General features: G+C 44.6%; 1 protein-coding gene across 1 annotated transcript; it reads right to left on the bottom strand.

The window, feature by feature from the left end:
• Positions 1-286: 286 nt before the first annotated feature.
• ADIPOQ (adiponectin, C1Q and collagen domain containing) lies at positions 287-10,933 on the bottom strand. The gene is made up of 3 exons (XM_008508524.2): positions 10,680-10,933; positions 3,451-3,657; positions 287-2,580 (listed from the first exon to the last, which is right to left on the bottom strand). Exons 2-3 carry the CDS (start codon positions 3,647-3,649, stop codon positions 2,060-2,062), a joined length of 720 nt encoding a protein of 239 aa, XP_008506746.1. The 5' UTR covers positions 3,650-3,657; positions 10,680-10,933; the 3' UTR covers positions 287-2,059.
• Between the last annotated feature and the right edge of the window lie 213 nt (positions 10,934-11,146).

The following is an 11,146-nucleotide window of genomic DNA, read 5'->3' as shown; positions in this document are numbered from 1 at the left end:
GTATAGAGCCTGAAAGGGACGCCTACCCCGCTGAATGCAGAGTGGAAGGACAGACAGAAAAGGGTCTTGGATGATATCGCTTGAGCCACTAGTTCAAGCCTTACCTGAAGACAGAACAGCTCTGATATTTCCCATTATGCAAGGAAATACCTTTTTTTCCTTAGGTTAGTTTGAGTTGGATTTTCTGTCGTTTACAACGTAGAATCCTGCCTAACAGAAGGTTTATCGCTTTGTTCCTCTCTAACCCCCATGTCTTTCTCCAAAAATGAAAACAAAAGGCACGTGATGCAAGTGCTTCTGCTTTTAATGCTGGACAGTATCTTTACTTGAAAATAATGATAGGTAAGCATTTTAAGAGACAAAGCTCTATATGTAGAAATAATAGTTAATGAACAGGAGTACACGTATAAAAGGGAATCATTCAGAATTTAAAACCGTAAGCAAAAAATAGGTTTTCCACTTCTATATTTATCCAGAATCCTATTAATTCTGCTTTTGCTAAAATCTTTGAAGAGTGTTACTCAAGCTATTGTCTCCTGAGAAGCTGTTTATTACTATCAACGATCTGTAATTTTTTTGAAGAATATTTGACAGTAAAAAATTGCGTATATTTAAGATGTAGAATTTGAAGATACATACACATTGTAAAATAATCACCACAATCAAGCTAATTAACATATCCATCACTTCAAATTGTTATCATTTTCTTTTCTTCTTTCTTTTTGTGGAATTGTTAAAGAACAAGAATAGACTCAGAAGGCCCGTCTTCCCAGATCCAGCTGGTACTCAAGGAAAGAATGGTTTCCGAACTCCTTTGTGGGTTTTTCATCACAGACTCAAGCTACCTCCTTGAGGGAAAATTCTTTAAGTGTTCTGGAAGGCATGATCATCCCTAACCCCAGTGGAAAAGATTCAACTGTTCAGTGGAGCAAAGATTGGATGCTCACAATCAGGGAGTTCCTAAAATAAAAATGTTTTTTGTAGATAAGGATTAGTTACATGGAGAGACTGAAATGGAGTCAATTCTGGGTAGATGTGAGATTCAAGAGACTGGTCTTCGTGAGGCATTTATCGTAAACCTGCCGGGAGACTCAGGGGGAAAGGAAACACAGTCCTCCCCAGGCAGTTGTCCCTGGCCTGGTGGGAGGCTGTCTCCCATACCCGGGATTCTCCTCCAGGGTCACATGCGGAGGGTCACAGGGGAACAGTGTGCGAGGAAGGTTTGCAGGAAAGAGCTGTCTCATCAGAGAAGCTTCTCGACCAGGTGGCCTCGAGGAACAGGGAGGATTTCAGCACTTGGAGATGGAGTTGGTTTTCTGGGCCAGAGGGAAGAGCATAAGGAAAGACACGGAGAAGAGGAGTACAGAATAGCGCAGGGGCCACTGATTCATCCCTCTGGGATGAGACCTAGTCATAGAACCACCTTCTCTGAGGGAGTTCTGCTGGGGGAAAGGCATAACGTACGATGAAGGCAAATTCAAAGGTGAGCCAGGTGAGCTGGGTGGGAGACCCCTACCAACATCCCCAAAGAGGCCGTATATTCTGTAAAAAGGACTCAGGCTAGTGGAAAAGGGCCACAGCCCTGGGTTTGATTTCTAGCTCCGCCAGTGAATACCTGTGTGACCTTAGGTATTCACTTAACTGTCTCAGCCTCAGGACCCCAAGTATAAAAAGAGAAGAATAATATCTTTCCTGTGTACCTCACAGGACTGGCATGAACATCAGGAGAAACAGGGGGCACAGAATAGCATTGTCGAAGACTTTCTTGTAGTTTATCTTGTCATGTATCTGAAACTCCCCAGTAAATGTTACCATCCTTTCATTGCCAATACATCCAGACTCTTGAGGCCAGGGAATATGTCTTCTTCAGGACTGGGAACACAATATATGATTTTTTTTAAAGGTACTTGGTAAATGAATGAATGAGTAAATGAGTGACTAATGTTCAGAGCCCTCCAACTAGATAATAAAATCATTTTCCTAACTACAATGGAAACCTGTGGACTGTTCTTTGACTTTTGGGCTGTTTGGCGTGGTGGAGGCTCTGAGTTAGTGGTAATCAGTTGGTGTCGTGGTAGAGAAGGAAGCCTGTGAAGGTGGAGTCATTGACATTATCGGCATAGAGCCCATTATGATCTCCATCCCCATACACCTGGAGCCAGACTTGGTCGCCCTTCTCCAGATAGAGGAGAACAGAGCCTGAGGCCTGGTCCAAGTTCTTGTCCTGGTACTGGTCATAGGTGAAGAGCACAGCCTTGTCCTTCTTGTAGAGGCTGACCTTCACATCCTTCAAGTAGACTGTGATGTGGTAGGAGAAGTAGTACAGCCCAGGAATGTTGCAGTGGAATTTGCCCGTGCTGCCATCATAGTGGTTTTGCTGATTGTAGAAGATCTTGGTAAAACGAATGGGAACATTGGGGACGGTGACTCGGGTCTCCAATCCTACACTGAATGCTGAGCGGTATACATAGGAACTTTCTCCAGGTTCTCCTTTCCTGCCTGGGATTCCCGGAAAGCCTCTGGGACCTTCAACTCCAGGCACTCCAGTTTCACCAGCATCACCCTTAGGCCCAACAAGACCTAGGGAAGGAGCAGACTTCAGTGACTACAAGGGACAGAACTCCTGCCTAGGTTAGGTCCAGCCTAAAACACTGTCCCTATGGAGCCTTCTCACAACCTGTTTGACTTACAGAGCAAGGAACCAATGGGAGCTCCCAAAGGGGAGAGTTTCACGTCCTCCTTCCACATCCCCCCAGCAGAATCCCATCAATTCATTGCTAACCTTCTCTCCTATAAGTCTCCATCATAGACCCTCCATGCCCCCAACCCTTTATGTGCTGGCTCAACCAACCGTACTTTTGCTCTTCTGTTCCCTCTGCCCTGCCTCCTCTTTGAAGCCTTCATTTTTAATCCAGGCCTGCATTGAGGGCATTTTCTCTCTGTTCTATACCTTGGACATTTGTCCACGTTGGACTTGGCATATTTGGAGTGAACTTCCTTGTAGTAACCTCTAACAGAGCCTTGTGCATTAGATTTGTCTTCGTGAGTAGACCAAGAGTTCTCCAAGAGAAGGACAGTGAGCTGCAGGAGGTGTGCATGGTGTGGTTGAATGCCACTGAATGGAATGGGAATTAAGTGGAAATGAGGAGAAATAAGAATATAAACAGATTGGGAATAGGGATGGATGGAAGTGGGGGTGGGAAAGGAGATGGGGAGGGTGATGTAGATAGAGCAGAGTCAATGGCACTGGTTTTACAGATAACATCTATTCTCAGCACCAGAAAGCCAACCCAGAATTCACTTCAGGTTGCTCGTAAGTCACATAAAAAAGCTTTGCTTCTTCCCCATAACTAGGTCTGAGTCGATAACTAATGCCCTAGTCTAATTCTAGAAGCCCTCCTATACCCAGGAGACGTCTGTGATGGAAGAGGCCAAAAACCTTGTTCTTACCTGGATCTCCTTTCTCACCCTTCTCGCCAGGGGTGCCATCTCTGCCATCACGGCCTGGGGTCCCATTGTGGCCAGGATGCCCTGGGATGCCTGCCATCCAACCTGCGCAGCCCTCCTTGGGCAGAGTCTCTTCAGTCGTGGTAACCTCACCCGGACTCGGCAGGACTAGTAGCAATAGAACAGCTTGGAGCAACAGCATCCTGAGTCCTGGAATCCAAATCTGCACTGTCAGCCATGAGAGCAGACCCCAAACAGCACACCCAACCCAAACACACACATACATATACATACATACACATACTTGCACACACATGTACGCACAAGCACACACACACACATAGTCTTTCCTTGATCTAGTCAGACAACCAGAGACACATTGTCCCATGAGAATATCCACTGACCCTTTGCCTGGGCCACCCTTACTTACACCTTCTCACCTGCCTGATCCTTACTCAGCCTTTAGGACACAGTTGGGACGTCAGCTCTTTCAGGAACTCCTCCTGGTCCTCCCTCCCCAACCTGGGTTGGTTGTCCCACCTCTGTGTCACCCAGGGCCCTCACCATTGCTCTTCTTGCAGTGTACTGGGATGCCTGATTGGCTTGCCTCCTTCCTCCATTAAACTACAAGCACTGGGGGCAAAGCCTAACACCCTCCCAGTAGAGAGTAGGGATTAAATAAGTATTTATAATGAAAAAAAAAAGAGCAAGAGAGCCAGAGAGAGGAGGGTAGGAAGAGGGAAGAAAAGGAGAAAGGAAGAGGGAAAGAAGCAGGGAGGGTAGAGTACATTTGAAATATGTATTCACAAAGCTCAAGTGGCACAGGTGGCCAAGAGACTCCCTGTCTCAGACTGCTTCTCTAGGTCCCCCTCCCAGAAGGCAGTCCTTTACGTGCATAGGGACTCTTGTCCCCTCCCAGCATCTACCTCTGATATTAGAGTGATCTTAGCCTGCCACGCCTGATTGCCAGACTCTTAGTCTCCCAATCCCTGTCTTACCAGGGAATTGAGAGAAAGCACCACAGAGGGGGAAATATGTCCTAGGATCCTGGACCACAGGCATCACTAAGACCCTCTGTGGAGTTCGAAAGTGGTTAATCCCAAGCACGTGATTCTAAACAAAACACAGTCCATGTGTACTTTTTTACCCTAAAGACTCACTATTTTTCATCAGTTTGCTTGTCTCATAGATTACACAAAGTCTCCAAAATTGAGTTTGGCTTCAGGAAATAGCCTCTTTGTAAGGAATGCAGGCAAGATCTGAATTAGCAATCTTACCCCAAAGATGTATATGGTGTCTGGAATCCCACCCTAATCCCACTCATTACCTGGGGCTCTATAATGCCCTCTCCATGTGACACAATCAACTCATCTTTCGTACACACATATATACACATGCAAAAATACATGCTCATGTGTTCATTAAAATAGTAATATAAACACTTTGGAAACTACAAAAAACAAAACAATCCCCAATCCTAAGAATTTCTCTATTTGTTTTTAAAAATAGTGGAAAACACACTTTACATAGAAATTTTATTCCCCTATCTTTTCCTGGTCATTTTCTAGTTTTTATAATCATCATTTTAAATGTGTGTGTGCTAGTCCATCACATGGATTTAACCAAAATACGCTTCAGCACTTCCATTTTGTTGAACTTTTAGCTTACTTCCACTTTAAGATATTGTTTTAAAATCTATAACAAATATCCTTAGCATATAGTTTATCCCCAAATTCTTGTTCTGTTATGACATAGTCCCACAAGTAAAATTACTGGACAAGAGGTATGGACATTTTTAAGGCTCTTGATGCATATTCCCAAATTGCAGTTTGTTCTACTGTCCCCCAGCAGTGTGTGAGTGTGCACATCACTACCTAACTACTTCATCAACTTCGGATATTATCATTAAACACCATTTTTGTTGCTGCTAGTTTAGCAAACTAAAGAAATGGCACTTCCCTACTTTGATCATTAATGAGTCGTACATTTTATTAAAGGTCTATTTCCTAATTTAATTTCCTATCCTAATTTAATGTCCCCATTCAAGATACTTCTCTTAGTTGTTTTTGTCACTTAATTTATTAGGGACAAAATGATTTGTGTGAGCTCTTTATACAAACACTTTGTCACATAGGCTGTGACTATTTTCTCTAGAGTGCAGATTATTTTGTTTCATTTATCCTGATTTTTAGGTGACAGAAGTTTTAGTTTTTATGTAGTCAACTCTGTTGATATTTTTCTCTGCTTCTAAGTGTTAAACAGTCCTTATTCATGCGAGGGTTTGGTTAAAATTCTATTTTATTTTCCTTTGTTGTTTGATATATTTTAAATTTCACTCCTTAATCCATCTCTGATATTTTGTTTTGGTGTAAATTGTGATCTAAAATACTCAATTTCTCCCTATTTGTAAACTAGCTGTTTAAAGATACCTTATTAAATTAATCTTTTCCCTCTCTATTGATCTGATGCATCATTTATCAACTATCAAGTTCTAACAGGATCTTACAAGTAAAGTGAGAATAGAGAATGAGACTGTCAGGCAGAGAAGAGGGGAATCAGAGAGACTCAGGCGACACAGCAGCAGAGACAGGAGCTGATGGAGGCGGATGCTGCCCCTTGGTGGTCATGAGTCTCTAGCTAAGGCTCACTCTTACCATCTACAGGTACCTTTGTTGCCCTCTACTGGATTTGGAGGGCTTGGAAGGGCGTTCCCAATAGCTGCTGGAAATAGAAGTCATAGCTTAGTCTTGGCTTGTCCCAAGATAAGAAAAAAGAGGTGAGTTAGATGAGAAGCCAAGGAGGAGAGACCAGCCAAGCACTTTTTGTATGTAGGAAGAATACTTGTTCTGAAACTTTTAAGATTTCATGTCTTTAAACTTTCCCCATATTTGTCACCTCCATCCTAGCTCCTTAAGGGGTTAGCAATCAAATTCCTGAGAAGACCTCTGAGAGGCTCTGTGCTTGCTTTCTCCAGAAATGGTGAGGGCAGAATCTATGAGGCTGTGTTCTTTTCCACGGAGGACAGGAGGAGAGAATACAGAAAATGAGGTGGAGGCATCTACAGAAAGCCCCAAAGATAAAGGGTAATTGGGGGCATACTCCAAACCACTGGAGGGAGTGAAAAGTCAGAAGGTCTCTAGAATTCTCTGTTCCTCCTCCTCTTTTAAAAATTAAGATTCTGGAGGCCAGCCTGGTTGCATAGTGGTAAAGTTTGCAGGCTCCGCTTCAGTGGCTGGGGGTTCGCCAGTTTGGATCCTGGGCACAGACCTACACACTGCTCATCAGGCCATGCTGCAGCAGCATCCCACATAGAAGAACTAGAAGGACTTACAAGCAGGATATACAACTATGTACAGTGGCTTTGGGGAGGAAAAAAAAGAGAGAAAGATTGGCAACAGATGTTAGCTCAGGACGAATCCTCCTCACCAAAAAAGGCATACCTTAAAAAAAAAAAAATCAAGATTCTACTCTCCCAGCCCAAGGGAAGGCATTCCGTCCTCAACACTTCCATGTGGTGGACAGATTTCTCCACTAACAGGGACAACCAGTCTGGGTTCCATGACAGTGGCATGGGGTGGAGGTACTAAAAGGAGGGGTGAGGGGAGATGGGTACATGATTCTAGGAAGTTTCCGATGCTAAGAACAGATTCCAATTGAAGAAGAAGGTTGCAATTGATAACAATTGAAGGTCAGTACAGAGGTGCCCAATTTTCAAAAAATGTATTCCAAAATGATTTGTGCTCTTTGTTTAGATATAGCAATCGTTACACTTTGATTTCGGAAAACTGCTATTTCTATAGGGGAAAACTTTATTAAATGAGATTGTAATCTCAGACTATAATCTAAGACTCAGTTGTGCCTGTAAAGAAAGCTTTTATGAGGATCATGAAGCTAAATCCCAAGTTCTACTTACAATGCTTTGTCTGTGTAGAATGTCATTTGTAAAGTCCTTACCTCTTGATATCTCATTTAATTCTCACAATCATTTTGAGAGACAGTATGAGGGACAAAAGGAAACACATGCTCGGTGATCTCAGTGCTTAGTGAAAATAATTTGTTCTTACCTGTTACATGTTTCAGTCATCCGTTTGTTGGAGGATAAGTGGCATAATCCACATAAAGCACTTAGAACAGTGCCTGGCACATGTCAGTGCTCAATCAAGGTGAACTATGACTGTACCCATTTTAGAGATGAGGAAAGCGGGTTTCAGGAAGGTTACGTGATTTGTCCAAGATCCCAGAGGTAGAAGTAGAGGCGCTGGAAACCCAACTCTGGTTTTCCAAAGCCAACAATGGACTCTTCGGCATAGCCAGAGGGGAAAAGCACCAGGGTCACACATCTGCCTTTTAATATTCACTCCATAGGATGGGGGACAGAATACTGTGAAAAAACTCTCCAGATTATGATGCAAGTGACCTGGTATCTAGTCTAGGCTCCACCATTAACTCACTGGGTGACTTACCTGCCCCCACCGCATCTCCCAGAACTCATGCTCTTTGTCTGCAAATATGATTATTAATGACAGTAATCCTTACCTAGCCTATTTCACAATATTATTGTGAGAACTAATTGACTAAAAGTATGAAGAAGTGTTTTGTAAACTTATAAAGTATTCCAAATATAGGTGAAGAGAAGGGAAGCAAACAAATGTTTATGGACTACCTGCTAAGGACCACCCCTGTACCTCCACCACCCCTTTAATCTCACTTCACCTTTACAATTCCAGGAGGCAGGACTCAGTTCCCACAAGAGAAATCCGAGGACCGGAGAGGTTTAGTAACTTCTGGCCAAGGATGACAAGGAAAAGAGTGCAGAGGCGCCTTTTGAAGTCCAAGCCTGAGTTCTTTTCCACTGCACTGGCTTTCATGGTGCTCACTTTTCAAATTATACCAGGGAGTGAGTATGATGTTCTCTGCATCCTAAAGGGCCAGAGGATCTCTCATTTCACATGTGAAAATGTATGAGGAATTCCATTTTGGCCTGCTGAAATTTCAGTAACAACAGCAAAACCTTGTGAAATGCAAGGAGGGGGTCTCCTTTGGGACTGGCAGCAGACAGCAGAATGGGGGAAAGAGGTCACTAAACCCAGTGCCAATCTTTCCAGCAGGAAAGGGCATGAAAGGACAGTTCATAAAGTCCCTGAGGGACAAAAGGGACTCCCAAAATCATCTCTCCCATGCTCTGCTTTCGCAAATGGAAGGCTGTGAGGAAGGACAGGGACGCATTTATTAGGTCCTCAGAGAAGACAGCACCCACAGTGGGAGTTTTACACATTATTTATTTTAATCTTTACAAGAACTCCATGAAGCAAGGAAAATGACCCCAACTTTAGAGATGGGAAAACTGAGAGATTAAGGCAATGATCCCTGAGAGATTGCCATCCTGACTTCCAAACCAGTGAGCTTTCCAACACATTACACGGGCTTTAAAAAGGTTTGTCCGGCTCAGCTTCTTAATCTGCTAAATGAGATCGTGTCAGATCAGGGACATGAAAACACTTTGAAATTGGCAAGAGTGCTTTGTAGTATAAATTGCGTAAGGCACTTCCAGATCTTATTTCATCCAATCCTCCCCATAGCCCTGCTTTTGACTCCACTCTATAAAAGAATCTGAGACTCGAAGACACCAAGATGCTGGCTTAAAATCATGCAACTGTGGGGTTGAATTATACTAAATTACTGTTTTTAAAGGTCAGAATGGTAGAATATCAGCAATGCCACATGGTGCAACCTAATAATAAATGGCAGAACCAGGAATCAACTCAGCTCTGTCCGGTTCCCAGGAGGATTACCTGGGAGACAGTATTTCACTCAGCTCTGGGAGAGCTGTCAGCATTCCCAAGCCCAACACACACACACACACACACACACACACACACACACACACACACATGCGTATTCTCAAGGAACTAGTAAAGCAGAGCATCCCTCCACCACATTTTTAGGATCAGTCTCTCTTCACATGAAGGAATTCCTGATTGAAAGCTTCTACTCCAAAGCTTCTACCTCCTGACCTCAGCCAAGTGTCTCCTGGCTTGAAAAGGAGTAAGGGGAAAGTTTGTCCCTGCAGCCACTTTAGAAAGAACACAGAGCAATGCCTGTGTCTCTTCTCAGACTTAAGGGAGGGAGGAAACAAGGCCACCAGTTAGGTACAGGGCTCCCTTTCCACTGCACTGCGTCAAGAACAAAGCTGATGCTCTTAACGCTCCTTTGGGCATATCCCACCAGTATAAAGCGCTCCTCAACCTTGTCAGGAGGAGCTGGTCTTTCTCATAATGGAGGAAGGCACCAGGAATGAGGCAGCTGCATCCCTTGTGAGGCTTGATCTGAAAACCAGGACGTCTCCCAACCAGAGACCCACATCCTCTGGCACATGAGTGCTGGCCTGGTCTCTAAAATCCTTCCCACTCCGACCTTCTGCATCTACAGCTAAAAACAACCAGGATGCTTCAAATGCTGGGCTCACTGGGGTAAGCAGGATTGGGCTTGGCAAAGGCCAGGTAGATCTGGTTGTTTCTGTCAGAAAATGTCTTCTAAAAATAGGATTTTTCACAAGCTCCAGTAGATGCCAGGCCCCTTGCTCACTTTATCTCATTTGAACCTCTCATCACCCTGTGAGATACCCCGCATCTGTGTAGATAACCCCATACCTACAGACACCCCCAGATCTATAGACAACCACCACATCTCACATCTTTGTATCTCATAAACCCGACCCAGTGTCTGGCACGTGGAATCTGCTCAACAAATTTTTGCTGAGTGGAATCAAGCAGCAGAGCTGGCTTCCTAACCCAGTCTGAGATCAGAGCTCAGGTTTTTCTCAAGCTGCCTCTTCACCTGCTTCTTTCTTTGTCTCCGTGGTCAAGCTAAGAAGTGATTGATCCCTTTCTCCTCTTATCTAATTGGACTCTATCACTGCACCTTCCCTTCCATCTCACTGACCCCAATCTTTTTTCTGGGTCAGCATCCTGCTTACCCAGGCAACATTCGGGATGGTCCCAGGCAGTCTGACCAGAGAAACAGCCCTTTCTCCTGTAGCTGTGGGAGAATTGAGGAAGAAGCCCAAGGCCTATCTGCCTCCACCAGTGCTGCCCTGGCCAGGGTTTTGCCTGGGTAGAGCATCCATCCCCACCCTGCTATAACAAGAAAGCCTGGGCATACCCCAGCCAGAGGTTCCACTGCAGGACAGCCACCCCCAGCCCAGCCTGGAACTTTAATCGAATTGCTCTTACCCTCAGTGTAGAATCAGACCACACACTGCAGTCAGGATGGAAGTGAGGAGGAGATGGTCCAGCCTCAGCAGCCTGGTACTCATGGAGGCAGGCAGTCCCCACCTCACCATTGTCCCTTCCCATTGGCCAATTCATGAGGGCCAGAGACCAATGGGTGGGCACTTGCCCCTGGCAGCTGCCTCAGGTCTCCACCCCAGGGAACCTGGTGCAACTCAGCTTGGACTTGGGAGGCCAAGTGGAGCTTCAGTCACAACACTTGTATTCCCAGACCTTGGCCCTTATTTTTGCCTCCTAACAGCAACAGAAGTTGGGGCAAGGGTCAAGACCAGAAGCAGGAAAACAAGATATTTCTGCATGTGAGGGAGAAACTTCCTCACGTAAAATAAACTGCCCAGTGAGCCAGGAGACCTCTCTCTCCCCTATAGATTTGCTGTAATAATTCAGGGGCACCAATTACCACCATTGCA

The sequence above is a fragment of the Equus przewalskii genome, chromosome 18 (genome assembly GCF_037783145.1).
Source record: "Equus przewalskii isolate Varuska chromosome 18, EquPr2, whole genome shotgun sequence".
Taxonomy (NCBI): Eukaryota; Metazoa; Chordata; class Mammalia; order Perissodactyla; family Equidae; genus Equus; species Equus przewalskii.
The sequence above is the reverse complement of the archived record's forward strand: the minus strand, read 5'-3'. Positions and strand labels throughout refer to the sequence as shown.

What these genes read in the sequence shown, in the direction of transcription:
- ADIPOQ (XM_008508524.2), bottom strand. Translation starts at nt 3,649, where the DNA reads ATGCTGTTGCTCCAAGCTGTTCTATTGCTACTAGTCCTGCCGAGTCCG. An exon ending in GGGTGAGAAAGGAGATCCAG is followed by an intron (nt 2,581 to 3,450) that starts GTAAGAACAAGG and finishes CTCCTTCCCTAG; the next exon opens with GTCTTGTTGGGCCTAAGGGT.